This window comes from Engraulis encrasicolus, chromosome 13, assembly GCF_034702125.1.
Source record: "Engraulis encrasicolus isolate BLACKSEA-1 chromosome 13, IST_EnEncr_1.0, whole genome shotgun sequence".
NCBI lineage: Eukaryota > Metazoa > Chordata > Actinopteri > Clupeiformes > Engraulidae > Engraulis > Engraulis encrasicolus.
Genome location: NC_085869.1, coordinates 49,034,733 through 49,059,097, shown reverse-complemented (window position 1 = coordinate 49,059,097; position 24,365 = coordinate 49,034,733). Strand labels below are relative to the sequence as shown.

The 24,365-nt window shown below is 41.6% G+C and overlaps 1 protein-coding gene across 4 annotated transcripts; it reads right to left on the bottom strand.

Moving 5' to 3' along the window:
- Positions 1 to 444: 444 nt before the first annotated feature.
- LOC134461326 (RNA-binding protein 44-like) lies at positions 445 to 17,936 on the bottom strand. Of its 4 annotated transcripts, XR_010037261.1 has the most exons (19): positions 17,875 to 17,936; positions 17,655 to 17,761; positions 17,381 to 17,461; positions 16,354 to 16,393; positions 14,141 to 14,253; positions 12,461 to 13,467; positions 12,298 to 12,374; positions 11,977 to 12,105; positions 11,533 to 11,698; positions 9,201 to 9,229; positions 8,485 to 8,572; positions 8,333 to 8,396; positions 7,941 to 8,075; positions 7,556 to 7,614; positions 7,245 to 7,312; positions 6,829 to 7,081; positions 6,430 to 6,598; positions 985 to 1,084; positions 445 to 579 (listed from the first exon to the last, which is right to left on the bottom strand). XR_010037261.1 is itself a non-coding variant. In XM_063214157.1 (18 exons), exons 1-18 carry the CDS (start codon positions 17,925 to 17,927, stop codon positions 1,068 to 1,070), a joined length of 2,655 nt encoding a protein of 884 aa, XP_063070227.1. In that variant the 5' UTR covers positions 17,928 to 17,936; the 3' UTR covers positions 445 to 1,067. The 4 variants fall into 4 exon arrangements, 3 of the variants coding, with proteins under 3 accessions (XP_063070227.1, XP_063070226.1, XP_063070228.1); XM_063214157.1 differs by having other exon boundaries at positions 445 to 1,084; XM_063214156.1 differs by lacking the exons at positions 445 to 579; positions 985 to 1,084 and adding an exon at positions 4,747 to 6,225.
- Positions 17,937 to 24,365: the final 6,429 nt, after the last annotated feature.

Sequence of the window (24,365 nt, the reverse complement as noted above, 5' to 3'; positions counted from 1 at the left end):
AGTCCAGGCCAGAATGTCAGTTTGAGAACAGGTGGTGACAAAACAATTAATTATTTTGGTAAATTCTGTTACTTTGAACATAACATGAACACATACATTATTTGGTTTTAATATGAAGTTCTATTTGCTGGCACTAATCATGCTGGCGAGAGAAGAGACAGCGATTGGGGCGACTAGAGGCGATTTGAGTGACGGTTTGTAGTTGTACTTCAGCCACCACAGCCAATGGGAATGTCAGAATTCTTACACAATACATTCCATCGCTCTTGTAACAACTCCAACGATTCTCTGTTGCAGTCGTTGTATGTGCCCGATTACTCTGATCCTACATCTCCTGGCCTACCTGAAAAGATCAAGACAGACTCAATCACTCCGCAATGCACTTAATTAAATATTGTATATTTAAGAGAACAATGCAAACTGACACACACTGAAAAAAGGAAATGTTGGAAACAGAGCAGATTTATTTAGGAACACAACAAAAACAGACTTTGGGGGAAAAAATACATATTTCAGCTCCCCCTTTAGGGCATGCAGCTTAACTGTCATCCTTTATCTGGTCAAGGTATGCAACAAACTCTGCAAAATAAAGGGGACAGATGCAAGAAGGCAGCTCACAGCTTTATTGAACAACAAACCAAAAACATAAAGTCACAAAAAGCTCAGAAGTTCTCAAAAGTACAAAAAGGCATAAGTGATCAAGGGTGTGAGTGCATGTGTGAGAGGGAGTTCATTCTATAAACTACCGACAAAATTTCCTCCGAATCTCGAATGAAAATGACATTTAGAGCATTTATTTGCAGAAAGTTACACATGGTCAAAATAACACAAAAGGTGCAATGTTTCAGACCTCAAAAAATCCAAAGGAAATAAGTTGATATTCACTTTAAATCATAATAGTAATGTGTTAACTTAGTTCAGAAATCAATATTTGGTAGAATAACCCTGGATTTTATTCACAGAAATACATTAAAGTAAACTCACTCTGTGAGTGTGGGTGTGAGTGTGGGGTGGATATCAGAGTCTTCCACAGTTGGCACTTCACCACACCCGCATTTTCACCATAATCATCGTGGCTGGAGATCTGCGAGAGTGATAGAAAACAAACTTGCTCTCAAGGTTCTGGGTTACCTACAGAGTAGCCTACTTCAATGGTTTGGGTATCAGCGATCACCCACAGGTGAACTTCGAAACAAGCCCCGTACCCCATTCCATACATAGGATATTTTGTGTGTTTTACACAAGTCACATAGTTTTTACCTCCGCCAAGGAGGTTATGTGATCGCCTGGGTTTGTGTGCGTGTTCGTTATCTTCAGCTTGTATGTATGTATGTTCGCTGCTATTTCACAGCCTGCCACAAGGTGTCCGGGTGAGCACTGAGCATAGAGGTAGATGGTAGAACAGACACGGATTGTCGTGAAAAGGGGGGCAAGTGTTATGTTCTACATCTATGACTGAGCCCCAGCGAATATTCCACACAGGTTTGCCTATGCCGCTCTCAGCAAATTAAGTAACAGGGATAGTCTAGTTTGTCTGCTTAGCTTGATAATGCTGTCGAATTACTTGCCGTTGGCAAAAGTTCACAATGCTGTTGCGCAGCGAGATGGACAATGACCCCACAGAACGTTTAGGTTAATGTTGTCGAATTATTTGGGATAGCCCGCAATGCTGTCGAATTAATTAGACTGCCGTTGCCAGAATGTGGAATTTGTGACTGCGTAGTTCACAATGCTGGTTAAAATCATACACCCCCTTCGCTACATTTAAAGTTAACCCGAGTTGTGTACTAGATGGCCAGAGACCAGACAGCCGGAGAGCATCATGCCCGTGGACAAATTTCAATGAGCGAAATGCGGGGAAGGAAAAGCCGAGAGTGCCAAGACCGCGGTGGCCCGGAGGATGCCTATTCTCATAGGCAAAAATAGGCCTAACAGTTCTGTTGTTTTAGTTGACAATGTTGGTCAAAATCATTAGACTATATTCCGTTCATTAATCTACAGTTCCATTCCAGCGTGATCACAAAGCTTTCTCAAAGCGGGATGATGTTTACCTGTTAGGCTACGCACATACAGTTGAGGACAATATTATTAGCCCCCCTCCTGAAATTAGACATCTCTCTTGATTTCTCAGTGAGAGGGACCATTATGAACCGTTTCTGTTATTCTGGAAACAAATACACTGATGGAGATAATGTCCAATGAGTTGAATTTGAATTTTTCCATTTTCAAAATGAGTTTGAACAAAAAAGGCTAAAAATGGCAAGGACAAAATTATTAGCCCCCTTATCATTAATAGTCAATAGAGTGCCATTTATGAACCAAAACTGACATCAGGCACTTTGATTAGTTGTTAACTATGTTGGCACATGCCCTACCAGGGATTTTGGCCCATCTTTTCATTGCAAATAGTTAACATAGGTTGAAATAGGTCCAAATTGCATGGATGTTGAGGATGGACATTCATTTTCAGCACTCCTCAAAGACTATCTACAGTAAAGAATTGAGATCTGAACCACAACATGATCACGGTTTTAGTAACCTTGAAGAACATTTGAACAATTTTGGATGCAAGTTTTGGGTTATTATCTTATTGAAAGATCCAGTGAAGATCTTAGCTTCCTCTATGAGCATATTTTTGCATGGTCACCTTCCACATTCTATAATAATCTTCTGTTTTCATGGTGCCATACACCCAAACAAGGTTCCCTGTGGCTGAGGCTGCCACAGAATGATGCTTCCACCACCGTGTTTAATTGTGGAAAGGAAACCATGTTATAAAGTTTTAAGGACTTTCTTCACCGGACAGAAGCAGAAGTCATGCATCAAAGCAGGTGCAATTGAGTCTCATCAGATGAAAGCAGAGACTTTCAAAAGTCATTTTTGACATTCAAATGTTCATAGGCAAAGCTCAATAACACTCTGATATGTACCACCTTTAGTAAAAGGGTTCTTCTGTGATGATGGTCCCAAAGCCCTATATGATGACAAGCCCTAACAGCTGTCTTTTTTGAAATAAAAGCTCCAGGTGAGGCCAGGTCAATAACAATCATCTAGGCAGGTGTCCAATGCTTCTTTGGTCTAATGAGACTAAGCAGTTTCCACAGTTACACATAGTGATGGGGGCATCAAGTTTTTAGACTGTTATTCAACCTCAGACACAGGGAGTCTGGGTCTGGATCTGGATTGTTGGGTCCTCCAACAACATTGTAACCCAAAGTAAACATTTAAATTAGTTCAGAGGTTCTTCAAAGACACGAAAATCATGATACTGAAATGACCGGCTCAAAGTTCAGTCCTCAATCCCACTGAGAGTCTGTGGCAAATGTCTATGCTCAGCATCCATGCAATTTGAACCAGCTAGAACACTTTGCAGTGAATAAATGGGCCAAAATCCCTAGTGGGGTATGTGCCAACCTAGGTAACTGATAAAAGTGCCTGTTGTCAGTTTTGGTTCATAAATGGCATCATATTGACTATTAATGATCAGGGGGCTAATAATTTTGTCCTTGTGATTTTTGCCCTTTTTTGTTTTAACTCATTGTAAAGATAGAAAAATGCAAATTCAACTCATTGGACATTATCTCCATCAGTGTATTTGTTTCCAGAATAACAAACGGTTCATGATGGTAATTGTCACTGAGAAATCAAGAGAAATGTCTAATTTCAGGAAGGCGGCTAATAATAGCGTCCTCAACTGTATGTATGGGACTATGCTGTTAAAACTGCACTAGACCTATAGGCTAATAAAACAATGGTTGTGATTCTGAGAGGGATGTATCACGTAGGCCTAAGGCCGACATGGTAATTATAAAAAAGATAGATATAATTTGGTTACAACTTGACTATTTAATTATCTGAACACACTAATGGTGTGTATAAACCTGCATAAATGACACCACATCATTACACAAGTATCCTATGTGTCTAAAAACAAACAGAACTTCCTTGGCGGAGGTCTGCACACTCTGGGTGCATTTCTAGTTTCACATTGTTTTACCACCATCTTGTGCAGAATTATTAGGCAAACAAGTTTTGAAAACCTATTGGATTAAGCATTCCAGGTCATTCAGATTTGTATAAAAGAAAGGGTGTGATCCAAGGAGCTCAACACCCTATATGCCTATCAGGTGTGCATAATTAGGCAAATTTGTTTTCCTCTGTGAAAATTGGCCACAAGAGGGATCTAACGAACTCTGAAAAGTCCATAAACAATAGGTTGAAGTCTTCCAGAGGGATGTGGCCATCTTGAAATTGTTAAGATGTGGTCACGTTAGGACAGAAGTATCAATGCACCCTTACAAAGCCATTGGGGTCACAATAAATGTAACTGTCAAAGACTGAGGAGAATTAAAGGTAAAACGGCCAGAAAATTAGCACTCTGCTACAATGCTGTTGTCACAGACTGAGATGTGATAATCTCGAAGCCAATGGCGTTCAGGCAGCAATTAAAGTGGCATTCAATAACCTTGCTGCATTGACATTGACCGTTTCACTCTTCATCTGTATGTAGGCTACCTTTTTCATTTTTCTGGTTAATTATTCACCATTATTAACCACAGTTTGCCATAACTTTTACCCAGCGTTATTACTGCAAGGAAAGGCCTACTGGCATTTATGTTTCAATGTTTCATATTTTACCACATCTCAAAACGCGCATTTCATACAGTCATACATGCATCAACTCCCATCTGTTTTAGCGATCTCTAATGGTTAAACAAACACAACTTGCAAACAGGCCATTTTAAATCATAAAAGTTTATTTGGTTAAGAACTTAATTATTTCTGTAACAGTGGAACATTCACTCGGTTTCTCTAACTGCTGGAGCCTGTACTACGAACGCAGTTCAACCTACCTAGAACTAACCCAGGCTTAACTTGGTAAACTGGGGTTGACAAACCCTGGCGTCCTTGACCAGGGTTAACCTGTACTATGACGCTGATTTAGATATTGATTTGTCTACCCCGAGTTATCTAAACCGGAGTGCCTGTGCGTTCTCGTAGCAAGGCAACCGCGGTTATGATCAGTTGTTTCTGCAGCGCATTGAAGTTGAATGCTGAGAAATGAAAAGAGACGCCAGTGCACGATTATAACCAGGCCATTTGTTTAAATTTCACTTAATCAAAAATGCGCAGCCTTCATCCCAACAGTGTAGCATATCTTAACTAGTTACATGTGTAAACACAAACTCTACCAAGATACCAAGCCTATGGTACAGCCACTTATTCACGTCTCCCACTTAAATCCTGGAGCTGTGCTCGTGCATACTGCACAGTTTAATTGTATTTTTATCCCCTGAACCGGCTTGCGCTGATGAATATTAAACTTGTGCATAATTGTAATTTCAATTATTATTAACAACTTTACCAGACGGCGATCTACACCAACAAAACAACCATTGACAGTGTCTGTACGAATTATGAAGTGACAGAGCATCACCAACCAGCTCTGCAATCGCACATGATTGAGGATTAATATGTGAAAATTATAACAAGATGAAATATAACCAAGAATGAAGTATATACGGGATGAGCAAAATAAAATTTGTAATAATTATGTAAAGGCAATAGCATGAAACTTAGGTCGACAGATTTCTGGAAAGAATCACCAACCTGTCAGTATGTTCTGGCTTCAAGGACGCTCTCAAAGGTAGGTCACTAATGCCACGATTACATCACGACCGAAATCACGACTTCGCGATTTTCGATTAGCCTACTTGTGCAGCCCTAATACCTTGCGTCAAACATATCCTCCTCTCGTAATATGGGTTAGTCTGGAAGTTACACTGCACATGTCCAAGTTACACTCTAAGTAACCCATAACCCTACTTCGTAGTACAGGCTCCTAGTCACCTGTGAATAATCTTAAACTGTCAGTTAATTGTGGGCTGCCCGCTAATTGATTGATTTATTTTGTGAATGGGGCTTTCCTGAGGGAAGGGCTGTAACTCTGTTAAGGGCTCAGCCTCAGTTGGGAGTGAGCTTCGTAGGGGAAGGTTGTGCTGAGTAGTGGCTCAGAGGCTTTATAGCTACAGTCTGGCACTCTTGCCATTTTGTTTTCATGTTTTCCTCATCTTTGATTTGCCATTTTTGATTGCACTGTAAATACTTGCATTTTTATAAAAACTAATAATAAAAATAACAATAAAAGCTTTTCGTTGGGAAAACTCTCTTCTCCACTCTGTCGACGGTCATCTTGCTACAGCCGTCACATCCCAGAACTGAAACCTACATCGAGTGTCCAGAAGAACAAGGTATTCAGTGCTCACAGACGATGCTTGAGATAATTAAGTCAATACTGGGTCAAGGCAAACCTAAAGACATTTTTAATTAAAATGTGTAGCAGTACTTCTACTTTGTACAACTCTGGTCGAGGGGACTAATAATGCGGTCAGTATTTCTTATGTTGCGAGGGTCTGAAACGGCTCTTACTGTTGAGGGGACCGTGCTGCTTCAGGAGGGCCTCCATGACCTGCTGTCGGGCGAAGCTGCTGTTGCTGCTGCTGGCACTGGGTGGGAGCTGCAGAGGGACCCAGGTGCCCAAGGCTGTGGGCACAGGGCTGATGTTCAGCAGCTTCTTCATCTGACAGGTGATGATTGGCTGATGGACACATGCAAACAGGGCATTATTATTATTATTGTATAGCTCATCAGATACAGTAAAACGCATGCCTCTTTGGGAACAGTTTTCTTGTGTTGACGCAATTTGTTTTTGTATTAACCAGGTTCTAATCACTGTGCAGGACATTAAGACATATTATAGACATAACTGATCTCATTCACTCTTAAACACCATGTCAGTGAGCAAAGCACAGGTGATTTTCCACTTACTCTGGGTAGCATGTTATAGGGGGCAGCCACTTTGACACTGCTCGGCTTGGGCCCATATGTGGTGGTTGTTGTGGTGGGAGGTTGGGGCCTCTTGAAGGTGTGGTCCCCCTGAGGGGGTGCAGCAGGTGGGCAGCTGCTGCTGCTGCTGGTGGTGTGTGAGATCTGGAGGGGCTGGCCATGGATGAAGGAGCCACTGAGATCTTGCATCGCTGCCTCAGCAATGTCTGGAGAACTCAGCCTCACGCTGCCGGTCCTTTGGGGGAAAAAAAACAGTGAAATGTTGATGTCAGATGATTGCTAATGTTACTATCAATTTACCGTTGACATCCAAAATAATGAATAAAATTGATGGAAATACAGAGCTGTGATTGTTGCGTTATTAGATCGCATGTGTTTGTTACTACAGAATTATTTACCTTGGCTTGTCTGACACTGTCAGGGAACCATCTCTTGCTTTAGTCTTTTCACATTGCAGATCCCCCTGCTGAGAGAGCGAGAGAGAGAACGAGAGCATTTTGCTAGAGTTTTGCCGCCCCCCAGTGGCAGCACATATGAAAGGCAAAATAAAAGACAGGACTAAAGGGCAACACTGAGGAAAGGTTAACAGCTAGAAAGATAAAAGTGTAGATGGATAATGTCATAATAAACCAGAGATAGTGCCACATAAGAGAGATTGCGTGAGACAGACAGACACAGAGAGAGAGAGACAGAGAGAGAGAAATATCACCTCATTTACATCATTTTGGTGGGGTCCCATCTTCCTGCCGTCACTACTTTCCATGGCAACTGGAACAGACAGAGAGCTTGTTTTAAGACAAGTCGAGACCAAACTAGCCCAGATCAGCCCACTACCGTACTGATTCACTGACTTCCAACCCATTACCTAACCTGGCGTCCTCTCTTTTTGCTTGTGACGTCATTGACGATAGACGTTTTATTCAAAGCACAATTCAATGGTAATTTTCTCATTTGCAATTGCAATGTTGAATGGGTTTAAGACCCCCAAAAGTTGTGCTGACAGGAGAAAACTGAATATGGGGCATCAGAGAAAGCACAAGGCCACAAGCACAAGGAGAGGACGGGGGGTTAGATAATGAGTTGGACCCACTGACTTCCTGTTCTCCTCTCGCTCTGCTTCCCTTTCCTAAACCTGTCCTCCTCCTGCAGGCAGCCGCCAGCCAGACCCAGCACCTCCACCGCATCGAACCAGGCCTCCCCCTCAACACCTATCTCCTCCTCACAAACACCTGAGGGAAAACATACACCATGTTTTTACATCATTATCTAAGAAGCATTCATGTATTCATTGCATTTACAATAATTACCAATTATGTATGATTTTATGGGCATTAGATTTGGTTGTACCACCCAACACCTGTATCTTAAAATCATCAATAACTCATATGAGGAAAGTCTTCACCAAAGGAAACAAAAAAAAAGATCACTGAGTCACTTTATACAACTGAACATTTCATTTTAACGACTGCATGGCTGCGTCTCTTACCACTCGCAAGTGGTTTAATGGGACCTGGCCTCATGTGAAGCTCTGCAGCCTTCTTGAGATTATCCTGTGAGAGAATGACCAAAAGAAGACGATAAAACATTAATCATGTTTCTGTACGTTATGTTGTAAAATAAAATGAACCGTGATTTTACATTATTTCCAGGATTTTCTGTTGCATCTTCCTGCAAGTTCATTTCCGCGCTGGTTTCATTTTGAAGCTGTTGGGATGCCACTGGTGGTCTAGTCCAAAAAAGTAGAAGCATATTAGAGGGTTCATAAAACAGTAGGAGTGGTGATTAGTTTTTCTTTTGTGCAAAAAGAGAGAAGTCAACCCGGCGCTCAGGTGTGTGAAAAAAGCAGTACAAAATGGTGCTCTTGGGGTTGGGAAATCCAGAACTAGGAAAGCAGCAGGTACCAGGCACTCAGGGGTGAATCAGCCGAAAGGAGGTATATTAAAAAGCTTTGCCCTGATGAAGACCTATATGGTCGAAACATAATTGAAATTAAAATGCCAACATGAGTAGCCAGAGATAAAAAAGGCTTTTTAATACCTCCTTCTTCCGGCTAATTCACCCCTGAGTGCCTGGGACCGGCTGCTTTCCTAGTTTTTCTTTTGCTTCAGACATGCAAAAAATGTTAACCTTTACCTTACAAGTGTCAAGATGAACCTCTGATGAAACAGAAATAACACTGTTGAAACATTTCAAGGTAAAGGAAAAAATCTTAGCATGTCTGCAACAAAAGAAAACTATGGACTAGATGTAATATGACATAACAAAGGTAGTAGCAGTGGTGGTACTAATGGTAATAACAAGACTAACAGTGATTGTACTGGTAGTAGCACAGAAGTGTACAATACAGGACTTACTTAGACTGGACCTCTTCTTCATGCACTTTCTGAACAAACAAAACACATAGTACAAAATACAGCAGCAGAACGCAATAGTATCATAATCACCAAGTTTCACACGCATATGACAAAATGGAGTGATACAGTAGGTCATTAAACATTCAAAATATGATGTACCCGTTTAGGCAGCCGACAACAATGGACATGAGCCATGTTGAAAAGAACAGTACTACTGCTGATACTACCAATAATGCCATGCTTGTACAATAGAGCTCCGAAGTCATCCGGAAACATGTAGCAGACCGTAGTATTTCTAATTAGCATTTAAGGACTTTCCGGTTCACAGCAACGACCGTGGGGAATGGGGACCAGTCCAGGGTTCAAATTATAACTTGGACCCTAAGGGGGTCTCAGAAAAGTTTTAGGACGGGGGGTTTGGGGGTTGTCCCCCAAGAAAATTTGCGCTTCTTAGCAAATTCATGCATTTTAATGCATTTTTGTCCGGTTTGATGGTGTGCCATGTCGGACAAGAAAAGACGGACGGTCCATCCTAAATAGGCTAAGGACGTCTGGCCACCCTACACATAGCCTACACGAGTGGAGATGAAATTGAAATGATGGTTTTAACATTTGTAGGCTAGACCTATCTTGCATCTTGTTGCACCTTTTAACTGTGCATTAAAGATGCAACTCCGTTTGAAGTGATGATCGACTGTGGTGTCATGTCTGAAATTTTAAAACGTTATCCAGAGGGAGAAAGGAATATGATTCCCTTACCATGATTGGAAGACAAACGGACCTCGTGCTACTCTTTTTAGCTGTTAGATGATTATTCCAGGAAGATGCTGATGTCCTTAGATTTTTCTATCCAAGTTATCAAACAAGGCAGTGAGGCGCAGGGCGTGTAGTTTGTTAATCTTAGTTGGATCGTCTGTGTCATCGCAACTCGCAACGTCCCTTTCCCATTCCGCAAGCGTCGGGAAAGCAGTGCTTTCAATGATTTTATTAGCCTACGTTTATGTTTGAGATAGCCACGACTGTACATTACAAACCCCCTGCGTTCACCACTTTTGTTCCTGTCTTCTTTTGTTTAACATGGGTCATTTCATTAGCTGTTTGCGCAAGACTACCACGAACATTTTCTTTTTCATAACTTCACAATTTGAGCTGATTACATAGCCTACTGTCCCATTACATCTAAGCATCCAAAGTAGAGCTCAGTTACAGAAGTCTGGTTAGTGGATGCTGGCTAGGATGCGTTCTCTGCAAAGTCAGACACAGGTTTTTTTTGTGAATCCGAACGGTGCGATATTAATGGATGATATTGATATTAATGGCATTTTCGCTTGCATGGTGGAACATAAGACGTTGGTGGCATGCATTAAAAAAAACGAAACGGAAGGTTACCAGTTTTTTTAGATTCAGAAGTAGGCGGCGTTATCTTCGGATGGTTTGCGCGCATGGTGGTGTGGTGGTGAAATGCAGGCGATACAAAATTGTGGCTATGGGGATAGGAAATTAGTTTTATTCACGAGTATGACGTGAGAGACGTCTCAATTTAGGCTATAGGAATTTTTTTTTTTTAATTTGCATCGGATTGAATGGGAGCTCAGCTCCCCTTTGATCCCACGTAATTCGAACCATGGACCAGTCTCAAAAAAGGTGTGTGTGCAAACACGTGATTAGCAAACCCCCGTAAGCTAACGAGGGTATTACAAATAGGCTGTAGGGATGACATGATTGTATTTATGTCGGCGTTTGACACAAAAATTATCAATGTCGCCATCACATGCTTAACCCGGAAAACTGGCAGACTACAGGGAGATTTCACGAGCCGTGACCATGGTAACCCACGTCAAACCGCCACAAACCTTCCTAGTACGAGACTTTGGAAATACTTCTAACTAAGCTCTGATACAGGTTGTTTTTCACTCCTGGTAACACTATTTTGATAAAACGTAAATAGTGCCATAACTGCAATTACTCCAATCGCCTTGGTTTAGTAGTATACTTTCAAAACTTACTATCGAGGAGAAGTTTGCTCATGCAATTATAGCTCACGCGAGAATGTGAGATGAAGTTCCCAAAAATTCACGAGTAGCCAAGGTATAGCAACATTACTTCATTATCGTTATGTTTAGGTTGATAAATACACACGTGTTGTGCTGCTCCATTTGTTACCAAGGAAAGGATGCGGGGATAGGCGAATGACGGCTGTTCACGTTTGTCTTATATTTTTGTTAGCCCAATGTTAAAAAATATATTCCTGGAAACCGGATTTCCGTGAAAATGCTAATCCGCGCATATGACTCGTCGTCACCCACTTAGGAGCTCTATTAATTTGGTGTACCTGTGCTGGGGTGTAGAGTGTGTTTGTGTTGAGCCTGTGTGTGTCCACAGAGAGAGGGTCGAGCTCCTCCAGAGTCGCCCCAGACAGCAGCCGTCTCCTCATCTGGCTGTAGGTCTCCTCCAGGACACGCAGGCTCTCCACCAGGCCCACAGGGACCTCCTCAGACCTGTCAAGAATGGGAAAAAAATACAAGCCATTCATTTATTTCGGGACCGTTTGGAAAGGTGTAGTACAAAGTGTGTGGCTTTTCAGGGTGTTCGGACCAGAAAGGAGTATCTTACTGGACTCTTGGTCACATGGCACTACGCAAAAGTCTACATCAGGAAAGCTGTGCGCATTCTACACTCATTACACATAAAGCCATTATCTTACATAACCGCACACGATTAAGATGTGGTGATACTCATTGTAAACCCTCCATAAATGATGTAAAAAATTCCTCACCCCTGCATGTCCCGTTCGCCCTGAGCAGAGGTGAGGTATCTTCTCCAGCAGTGCTCCTTGCACATGGAGTACTGCAGAGCCAGCAGCTTCAGCTCAGACTCCTTCCACCTCTCACCACACTCACACCCACTGTGGAAAAATGCCACAACAAAACAAAACCAACCAGAGACCAAGTGTCTCAATATGGATATACCACATTTGGATATACCATAGGCTTTGTATTGTATTGCATTTGTATATAATCTATGGGCTATTCAGTAAATCATTTAAGCCTCCTCACAAGTGATATTGATTTTTTAAAAAGTGTATTTTTAACCCTACCATGTTGCGTTAGGCTTGAGTTGTTTCATCTTGAGCAGTTCCAATTCTTCATCCTCGGCCTTAAGCCTGCAGAACTCCTATGAGATATTTTTTAACTTTTACACACACTGCTATTGGGAAGTTAGGTACACTTATCTTAAAGGCAAGAAGGCGGGTAGAGTACCTTAGCAACAAAGTCGAGATCTGTCATGAAGATGTCGGTGATGACGCTCCTGTCTGCAGTAGAGGTCTGTATGGTCTGGGTGTCTTGATCGAGGTGTGCAGGAGAATCCATCTCAGTCGAGGCCACTGTGGTACTTGGGGAGGCTTGGCACTCTTGCACAGACGTGAAATGTGCACGGAAGTCGCCACTGGCATCTATGGTCTGACTTGCAGTGGTTGGGGGATCCACACCGAAGAATGCTGGAGAATATGCATCTCTTAAGGAATAAGTGGTGCTTGGGGACACTAGACACTTCTGAATTGGGTTTCCAGAGTAATCCACACCCTGGATGGATGTGACTAAAGCGGGGGCTTTAGGTGATACTTCGACACCATCCCTGGAATTCTCTGAACTCGGGAACACAACAGAATTGGACTTTGGCTGATGGTCCTCCGTGGGCTCTTTCTGGTCCTGCCCTCTGCCCAGTTTAGAAGGCAGGTCCTGGTCCGTACTCTGAGGTGAGGACGATGTGTACGGCTTCTCCAAACTCCTCATCATCTCTTCTCTAGGCTCATGGTGGTGCAGGTTCTTGTCAGCAGTGGTGGCAGAGCTGCCCTGTGCTCCACCGGGGGAGCTGTGGAGAGACGCTGAGGCTTCGTCAGAGAACAGCATGGTGCTGGAAGTGGCTGGGCTTTTTTCTGAATGCTCAACACTGCCCTCTCTGGGCATGAGTGAGTCAGCACGTTCCTGCTCCCCAAACTGATCAAGGGTGGGTGGTGGAGAGCTACAGGTACTTCCCTGACACTCTGATCCGTTTTCTAGAACGATCCTGGCAATTGCCCCCTGAACACTGGTCATGCCTTCTCGCCACTCCCTGGAAAGACGCTGAAACGAGGGGCCCCTCTGGCTGGAATATGGCAGCACTGAGGCAAGACTCTCGTCACAAGCTGACTGGACATTGTAGCGGGGGCACGGGTGGTGGCAATGGCCACTGCTGGCGCCCCACATCCAAGGCTCTGGCTGTTCTCCTTTTAGGAGAGGGATGGCATAGTGATAAGTGAATATCCCACACAAAATTACACTTGCTAAATGTACTGCTCACAATGGTTGTCGTTCAGACGTTCTTCAGGTCAGATGAGATCCCTCAGGTGAGGAGGCTAGATTTGCCAATGTCAGGGGTTGAGGACATACGGTGGCCATTCAAATAAAACAAAAGGTGTCCCATTTAAAAGAAAAGCACAAACTTGTTTCAATAGAGCAAAAGAAAACACATTGGTTACACTTCTAGAGATTCATCAGTGAGCGCATTTACCATACATGCAGAGTATTCTAGATTCAAAGCGGAATGTTGTCAATATTCGGTGTAGCCCCATAATGCACGCTGTAGGCTACCTCCTGTGGCACGCATTGGAAAGTTAACTACCACAGTACTACACTATTATGACCTGACACAGGGCCTTTAGTCATGTACTATGACTTGGTCATTGCCATTCTGGTAACAGCAAATGTACAACGCTGTGTCTTAACGGGTTAAAAAAATGTGCGAAACGGAATTTTGCAACCGGAATATTCCCGCAACATGGCTAGATTCGTGAGGCATAATGAATTTGCATGACTATTGTGCAAACAGAAAGCGGACACCATTCTGGTTAAAACATGGTACTCCACGCATGCAGTTGCGGTCAGTATGACTAAGCTCACCTGTGAGGCAGAACATCTCCACCAGTGGTGGGGGACATCTGGACGCACTACAGCCTGCAAACCAGCTCGCTCCAACCTCCTCATACACCGTCGGCCCGTAAAATGTTGTCCCTCTGTATGCAATGATGAATAAATAAAACACACATTTGGAAAGAGGCTCAGGGATTTTAGCATCACGACCAGTCTTGTTTAGGGCGGGCACGCACGCACACACATCACACGAGCACATACACAAACAGAAGTTTTAAGGTTGTAGTTCAAAAGAATGAACTTGTAAGCATGCAGCAGAGACAATTGATTAGTTACAGGCGATTCATGAGGGTACTTTTCCAGGGTCCATGTTACGCAAGGTTACGGGTTGGGCCTTTTTGTCATTTTGAATTAATAGTCATACATAATAACATACATTTTCGAAAATGAATCACTAAAATTACATACCCTGCCTTTAACACTTATACACACTCATACACATTAATATTAACAAACAATAAATATTAATATTAGGGGTGGGAAAACTTGAAAATCTTTAATCGCATTAACTCAATGACTTTCTGTGATTAATCGCGATTAATCGCATAGCGCGCGGAACCCAAAATATGAATTCAAAGGCCGCTTCAAAAGCGCCAATATATTTGAAAATGTCAGATTACCAAATCACTGATTATCACACTGTAATTATCATATATCACAGGCAACCACAGAAAGAAATGGAGTCTTTGCTGGGTTTTTTAACAGACTATCTACATTGACATTTTCTAAGATGAAGTAGACCAATCATAATCATAATTTTCATATGTAGGCTACTGTAACCTGTGTAATAGGCCTATATCTATGTTTCAAAATAGAAATGGACCTATTTGCCAATCTAGGCCTACATATCACACTAAGTTATTATAAAGCATGCCCATAATGAAACAAATTATTGTAGAGGAGAGGGTTTTTTTCATACAATTAGGCCTTCTAGGCTATTTAAGATTAGAGTATCACCATTATTGCATACAAATATTAAACTATAGGCTATTTAGATTGAACTGAAGCTAAAATATTAGAAACTCAAATTAGGATAGTCTACATGGGCCTTCAAGAAACAAAACTTGTCACTTTGAAATGAATTAGGCAAGCAGGTGTGTGTCTGAAATGCCCCTCCTTCCCTCTCTGTAAGAGCGTGGAGTAGCCTAGAACTCTACCGTCCACTCTCCGGCCTCATCTGTTGCTATTATTTTGGTGTTTCAGCGACTAGAAACTAATCGACTGACTGCTGGCAGTAATTAGGCTACAACTTTTAAATCAATAACGTTGGCATCACAGAACAATAACATAAACGCTGACAACGTGAGGTTGCTGATGTCGGGTGAACTTTTTGGCACGGTGAAATCATGATGGTGCCGATATGAATGCTGAATGTAACTTTGTGAGGCACTGAAGTTTAACGCAATTAGACTTCGGCTAAAGATGCCTTCTTTTACCGCTGATTTTTCAACTGTGCCTGTTCTGCTAGCCTACCATGCATGCGCAACGCCAGATGTAGGTAGAAACCAAAACGTTGTCTGAGGAATTAATATCTCGCGGTTGGCTTTTTGATCAAGGCTTTAGTTTTCAGCTATGCACACACTCAGTCTGCGTGTCGTTATTGACAGCTGATAAAATTTTTTTCATAACCTTGCGAGTTGCCAAGGCGCACATGCTGTTCGAGAGCTATGCAATGAGGGGTGTAGAACTTTGTACAGAAAATGTCCATTCAGAAGTTTTGCCTCCTTTCTAGACACTGATGTCTTTTTCTCTGTCAGCTGTCACTGGTGGTCTCCAACTGCTGCGTGCGAGGTGCAGGGCTTTAAGAGCGCTGACGCTTTCAAAATAAAAACGCGTTAACGTTGCCCAGCCCTAATTAATATGAAATGCTCAAAGTAACGTCCCTGTGCACAACCACTGTCCAGGTGCTGGTGATGTGCAGTAAGAGTAATCCAAGTAAATGAAGGATGAATCACCGCACACTGGTATCTTTGCTGGTAGTGAACCTGATGAAGCAACAGCGAAACGCGTTGTTCACCAAATAAACTACCAGCAAAGATACCAGTGTGCTGTGATTCATCCTTCATTTACTTGGATTAATATGAAATGCTCTGCAGGTGTTGATTAAAAGAACATTCAGTGTGTACTTGTAGTACAAAACAAAAAGCCGCCATTACAAATGACAAAACTAAAAGAGTACCAACCTGTTAAAGTTTGAGGACCTTGAGTTTCTTCGTATCTGTGCTGAAATAAGTACATCAACATCCATTAATCCCAACTGGATTAGTGTACAGGCTGTTAGCATTCAATACTGCAACAAAGTAAAACAACCCGTACACACCGTGGCATAACATAGTTTGAATGAATGAACGTTTATATTACTCCATGCTTTGGCAATGCATTTACCTTATTTGCTGTGAAATTAATGACAAATTGAGGGGAAAAGTCACAGGGAACCTGCATGAGAAGGCATCAGCCATGGGAAGCTATAATCATGTCATACAGAGGCCTTATCATATAGGCGGGATCATTTCTTTCATTTGAAAGTGCACGACGTAGCCTTGGCAATCATGATGATTACACATTTTCTGTTATCGACTTAAGCCGGACATACACGGTGCAATGATTTCAGTCTCGGGTATTCAGCTCCTGCTCACACTATACCAGTGAATGGCAGGGTTGAAAAGTTCACATCTCAAGACTCATGTCCTCACACTATACAAGCCGAGCGTCGGATACTTCCACAATGCTCACACTGTATACCATTGACAGTCTTCTTTTACGGAACTGCAGGTGACAAAAAAGCAGAAGGGAACCGCGCAACTGAGGTGGAGGCGAGGATGCTCTCCAGCGTATCGCGCTGCCTTGCCAATTTGTGCATGGGTAGTGTGAAATATAGTGTCAAAATCGGGTCGTAGTACTGCTTCAACTGTATTCACTCACGATGGGGCGACCAGGATTTCAGACCAACAGTTCCGATTTTCTTGCAATTATACGACTGCAGTGCAGATTGTAAGCTGGTCCTGAGGTGAAATCGCTTGTCGTTACCCCATGTACACTACACGATGACGGACTGAAAATTGAGCCAAAAATCGGCCCGATACCCAAACAGTCTTACAACTGACAAATTGTGGCGAAATCGGTCCAAAAATCACACAGTGTATGCCCGGCTTAATATAACCCCCATCCACTATGACAAACAGATGAGCGGTAAACAGTGGTGTCACTCACACTTCACATGGACCACCCCGATCTCCTCAGCTACCACCAGGGCAGGGTGCTTCACCAGGAACTGATAAAGCCCTCCCTCATCTGACAGACCAGAAAGACACATTGCATCACCAGTTTACAGTATGTTTAGGGCGTAAAGCAAGAAAATATTTAATGCCCTGAAATATTAAACATTCGGGATGTTATTATGGTATTATGTCCCCTGTTTTTAAATACATCAATGCATGTTTTAAAACTTCAAAATTCACATTATACAGTGGTTTATGCAATTTACCTTGGATTATTTTTTTCTCCTCACTTGACAGCTCAGAGTACCACCCCAGTAATGTGTTGCTGCCAAGATCTAGATACTGATAGGAGTTGACCAAGTCAAACAAAGTCCTGTAAAGAAAAACAAGGACGGGTCTTGGGGCAACGTTGTCGCTAAATGACATAAAAGGTAAAGCGCAGCTGACGTATGAAACATACTTGGACATAGAGAGACCTTGAATTACCTGTTAAGGACAAACTTCTTACATTCATTTGTGGACCAGCGGTAATAATCCATTCTGCCGATCACTCTGGGGATTTCAAAAAGTAGGCCAATTCATGTCAAACGACAAAATGTTTGTAATAAAGAGACTTTTCTACAGTGGTAAAGAGTGATCGCACGTGCACACTCACAGGAGCCGTCTAAACTATTTGCTGGTTCCATTTTTACGCACGCAGAAAACTATGGTTTTCCATTTTAATGTTTATGAATTTACATGCCGTTCATTAAGGGCACGTTAACAAACAACGCAACTCAACCAGGCTAGCTCTTAAGTAAAGAGCACTCCACGTAGATTCGAATGTGACGGCTCAAGAGAGTGGATTGGGCTAATTTAGGACTCGTGTCTTTTCAGCCATTGATGTGCGCAGCTATTCTGGACTTTACGGTCCCATTCACTTCAATTCATTTTTTTGGCGTTTTACATATTTCGGACCGTGCGGACGCCGCTGTACTCGTGCGAGGAAAACAACAATTGTCTCGGGTGCTAAACATGGTCATGGAACGGCTTCCTTAACCAGAATGGTGTGTGTTGTGTTATTTCGAAGATAATTAAAGAAAATCTTATTACAATGGGATTTCTCATAGGCATGGTTTTGCATGTCTCTTATCTCTTTTCATGTTGACTGAGCGATCACCGTTACAAGTTTACAAGGTGCCCAGCGCACATATGTATGCATACAAAAAGGAAGAATACATTTCACAGTGTAATTCTGCAAATAATTCACTTCAAAGTTAAGTGTTATTACATAGGCACCATGGTCATCAATATGTGTGTAAGAACAAGTGAAAAAACAAATCGGTCAGTTTGTCAAAGAGGAGACGGTAGATATGCACCATAATACACAGTATTCATCGAAATATGCTCATGAGTTGTATGCTGAAGAAATACTGTACGCACAAATATCTATTTACTGAATTAGACTAATCATGGCCTATCAGAAGTGAGGTAACATACACGAGTGTAAAAATTGTCCTTTGATGGGCCTTGAACCCACAACCTGTGGAATGGTAGGCATGACTCCATCCACTAAGCTACCACAGTTTCAGTAGAATTTGTTTGACCAGAAAACTTCTTGTTGTGCACATTATCACAGCACTAAAAAATCATATAGGCCTACAATCATTTCTTCATCATACTTCAGACAATGAGGTAATGGTGCAGGGAAAATATATTTTATATGATTAAAGATTTATTGTGTTAAAATGCACAACGACGACATATCTTTCTGGTCTTAACATTTCTTATGAAACTGTGGTAGCTTAGTGGATGAAGTCATGCTGTCCATACCATAAGTTGTGGGTTCAAGGCCACTCAGCATTCAACTTTTACTCATGTGTATGTAACCTCACTCCTGATATAGGCCTACATTATAAGGCTTATTGGGAAAATAAATATTTGTGCCTTCAGTATGTCTTCAGCATATCTTTCAGGAGCACATAGCGACACATACTGTGTATTATGCTACATATCATCCACAGTGTCTGCTTGAGAAATTAATCATTCTCAATTTGCACTACTTATTACATATGTTGTGGTATGATCTGTTAACTTCAGAGTTACTTATTTTCAGAATTACAGAAAGTTCTGATCATTCTGCACATTGTAAGATGAAATGGTGATGACGCAGTGAACATGCTAAGAGATATGAAACCTGTCCAATCATGCAAAAATGACATCCCACTATAATAAGATTTTATTCAATTTTCTTCAAAACAAACACAACACATTGCAGAAATTCTTGTAGCCATCATATGTAGGCCTATAGGATGTAATGGAAGCATTTACACATTGTCAGCAGCGCAAGCACCCTTTTCTCACAGACCCTTGATGTGCCCTACAGACAGACTTGAAGTACTTTGTACATGGGCCCATCTAAAACATGCAGTACAATGTTAAAGGGACAGTTTGGTCAATTTCAACATGCAGTTGTAATGCTCACACTACCCTGGACTTGTCAGTGCCTGAGATTTTTTTTTCTCTTTCTTCAGCCGATCCTGGTCATTGTAATAGGGGCAGCCTTTGGTTACATTTCAAAAAAAATATCTTGATTTATTCCCAAAAACATCCAAAAGGTTATAAAACATCAGCAGACAACTAGCAAACAGCAGTGCCTTTTGGGAAAATATTTGGAGTTGGCCTATGTTTCATTTTTTAAAAATGTAAAAAAAACGCTGCCCCATTAGAATTGCTCATATCTCGGAAAGGGCTGAGCCGAAAAATGTGGCATCAACAGGTACTGACAAGTCAAGGGTAGCGTGAGCAATACAAACTGCATGTTGAAATTGACCAAACTGTCCCTTTAAGATTTTGTTTGTTAATTCTTAAACCTACAAACATGGAAAAGACAGAGGAGATGAAAGACATTGGAAACTTCTTGAATGTAGCAATCCCATTACAATAGAAACAACATGAATTGTTTGCCAATTAATGGACTATATGTAGTAGCCTAGCCCAGTGGTTCCCAACCTTTTTCTTCAGGGACCCATGTTTTTACTATTGTAAGGTTTGGTGACCCAGCGCCCGCATGAGAGGAAGTCACTCGATACGCTCTGTCTCCTACGAAAACTCATTTTAGTCATCATTTTATTCCTCAATTCGTCTTTGTTCAAAAACAGAATAAATGTTTAATGTAGCACTTAAATTTTGTTGCTTCTATGCATTTGTCATTTATTCAACATGGGCTACATATGGTATTAAAATGAAACCCCTTAAACTCAAGAGGGCTTCGCGACCCCCTGTGGATCTTTGGCGACCCATAGGTTGGGAATCACTGGCCTAGCCTATAATGCAACCTTTTGTTATATAGCCTAATAGTGAGTTAAATTGAATCCGAAATGTCTCAGCGTGCCCTACAATATCGCCCCCCTGTGGCCACATTAGCTAATGAAGATAATGTTGCTTGAGTGATATGTGGCATGTGCATTATTGAGGAAAGAGACGTAGGCTATGTGCCGTCAGTATTTTTCCTTCATATCATTCAGAAGCATGGTGTGATGCATACTTTGTACTATGTTGCGCATATCTACCATCTCCTCTTTGACAAACTGACCGATTTGTTTTTTCACTTGTTCTTACACACATATTGATGACCATGGTGCCTATGTAATAACACTTAACTTTGAAGTGAATTATTTGCAGAATTACACTGTGAAATGTATTCTTCCTTTTTGTATGCATACATATGTGCGCTGTGCACCTTGTAAACTTGTAAAGGTGATAGCTCAGTCAACATGAAAAGAGATAAGAGACATGCAAAACCATGCCTATGAGAAATCCCATTGTAATAAGATTTTCTTTAATTATCTTCGAAATGACACAACACACACCATTCTGGTTAAGCAAGCCGTTCCATGACCATGTTTAGCACCCGAGACAATTGTTGTTTTCCTCGCACGAGTACAGCGGCGTCCGCACGGTCCGAAATATGTAAAACGCCAAAAAAATGAATTGAAGTGAATGGGACCGTAAAGTCCAGAATAGCTGCGCACATCAATGGCTGAAAAGACACGAGTTAATTTAGGCCAATGTTGTCTTGTCTAAGACGTACACTAGACCAAGTGGTTTGGTGGGCTGTTAGCGTGACTTTCAATGTTCAAGTTGTTCAAGGCCATAGACTCACTTGAAATTTACGCACTGAAAATATCATGACAGAGAAAAGCGTGCTCGGTTCTTTTTTACGAACCACTCCTTTTTCTGTCATGATATTTTCAGTGCGTAATTTTCGAGTGAGTCTATGGCCTTGAACAACTTGAACATTGTAAGTCACGCTAACAGCCCACCAAATCACACGATGTAAGCCGTTCAAATTCATGAAATAAACTACACAATTCCACGTATTAAAGTAAAACTCGCCCAACAATGAGTCTAACAGCACATATTTCTCCTAAATTGAAAAAAAAAAAACCGCTCGCGCTTCTTTCGAAGCCACTTACCTCCAGAGCCATCTAATAACAGAGTTGCGCAAACCGAGGACCAGGAAGTCGGTTGGTGATGTGATTCGCGTTGATTAAAATGTTTCTTAACAGTAAACTTCTGTTCTTGGAAACTAACACAGAACCATCACATACCAAACAAAGATTAAGTACAAACAAATTACATGACCTTTACCACATTTTCTGTGTTATACCGCCACCTCCTGGAACTAAGTAACTTCTAATAGAACTAAAGTCAATGGGGATTTCCATGTTAACTCTCCGTGAGGCTCCATGATAGCCGCCATTGCTGTGGAAAGATTGGTCCATAGAGGTCTATGGGAGTGGCGTAACTCTGATATTAGATGGCTCTGCTTACCTCCCTCGACGGCGTCATGCAAAAGGCAGAGCAAGGTGCAAAATAACGATTTGGAGCACAGGCCACACCCAATGTCACGCCCACTAATTAGGGGAAGAAGGAACAAAAATAAACAAAAAATAGTTGTATTATTATTATTATTATTATTATTATTATTATTATTGATAATAATAATCATTATCATTAGGCCTATCATAATTCCTGATGCACTTGCTCTCTGCCTTGAGTAGGGCCATATCTGCCATATCATACTGTAGCCTATCAATGGGACTTGGTCAGCGAGTCTGGTTCTGGAAAAAAAAATCCATGCTATTTTATTTGACCATTTGACTATATTTGACCATGTAGGTCTAAGGTTTGTATTCACCTGGGATGACAATAGGCTATTTCAAATGAACTTTCAGCCTAAACAATTCATGTTGGAAAAACTGAAGCATGCTGATGTCCCATGCACTCTAATGTAGGACTACCTGAATTGTTAAGGGAAAATTGTTAAAAATAACAATAATAATAATATAAAAAAACAGCTCTGAGACCCAATTAGATCCAATTAGGAACATATGAGCTGTATAGTATATCAATATTATTTTCCCCTTTCTTATGATGTAAATAGGTGTATGTGTTCACACTGGAAGTTCAGAAAGGTCTGCATAATAATGGGAAGCTCATGAGAAGCTCTCCCCCTTGTTGATTGGCTAATATAAGCACTGCATCCAATTAGACGCCAGGTGCATGCTGATGGCGCATGCCTGGCCAGATAGAGAAAATGTACAGGCAGAATGATGGGATTTTTTTCACTCTTTTTTTGAGACGCGGTTCCATTGGCTCTATTTACAATGGAGAGCCGGCTCTTTCGGCTCATAAACAGCTCTTGTATGTTTTTTTCACCTTATTAATTTATTCAAAGTTCCCATTTTCTTTTATAGTATTTTGTTTTATTGTTGACATTGCTAAACATTTGGTTTATGTATGCTGTTTAAAAATGCTTTATAAAGAAATACAACAATTACTTATCACCCAAAACACCCAAGTGCCACTTAAACAAACGGATCTTAGCCAAGTATGCACTGTTTTCACAAACAAAAGTGGAACAGCAGTTTCCCACCACCCGCTTAAATTGAAAGTCAAGTGTGGCCCGTTCGTGACTGACACATCACTAAGGCATTGGTTTACCTCAGATTAAATGGTTTTCTGCACATGTGACGGCAAAGTATGATCCACGTGTTTCATTTGTTTTCACTTAGATTGCGACAATGTTTCCATCAGCTATTTTAAGACCATGTTTGCACTGGCTTTGTATTGTATTTGGTTAGCAAACAGTCAGGGGTTTGCTTTGGCCGTGCTGGTGCAATGGTATAACCTTCAACAAACATGGCTAGACTCAATTCCAGTCCTCCAGCGCTGAGGCACTGCGACCACATCCAAAACACTGATTTGTCCCCACTGATTGATTGGAAAAAACACCCCAATAATGTTGACCTAAAACACCCATGTACCCATGGTACCTATGACGCCACCAGGCAATAAGGTGCATGAGCAAGTCGATAGTTTTCCATACACTTTAATACAGACTGACATACAAATTGAACACTGGTAGTATGATTATCACTACAGGTCTTAGGGGATGTGCTGTATAGGTGTTTTACAGACTACACCGTATGCTGCCTAGACAGAAGAAAAACAGTCACGGATCATATTTTTAGCTTTGATTTATGTTTCATTGTTTTACCAAACTCATGCAAGGACACAATTACTTCTTGGGGTTTATTTTCTTTCATAATATTTTCTGTTGACTGTAAGAAAGTCTGATGAGATAACTTCCCACAGTAAAATTTCACCTCGGCCCAGGCTCTCACTAAGTTAAAGGTTCTTTTTTAAACGTTTTTTGGGGGGTCTTTTTGGCCTTTATTATTACAGGACAGTATGAGAGTAGACAGGAAATGATTGGGAGAGAGCGATGGGGCAGGGCCGGGAAATGACCCCGGCCGGACTCGAACCAGGGTCCCCGTGGGTGGGCATGCAAGCCCAAATGTGGGGGGCTTAGCACACTGCATTCACAGAAGGTTCAGGCCATGGACAGTGGTGACCAACTTAGTTGACATCGGACAATAATCACTGTGGTCCCTGAAGCAATTGAAGTACTGCAAGTTAACACTGAGATA

Bases quoted from the DNA above. Each gene is read 5' to 3' on its own strand.
- LOC134461326 (XM_063214156.1), bottom strand. From the start codon at position 17,927: ATGGATTATTACCGCTGGTCCACAAATGAATGTAAGAAGTTTGTCCTT. The intron at 7,082-7,244 runs GTAAATAATTCT...TTTCCCCCAAAG, and splicing joins ACAGTGTCAGACAAGCCAAG to GACCGGCAGCGTGAGGCTGA. The intron at 6,226-6,429 runs GTAAGAGCCGTT...CACTCGATGTAG, and splicing joins GCAGCACGGTCCCCTCAACA to GTTTCAGTTCTGGGATGTGA.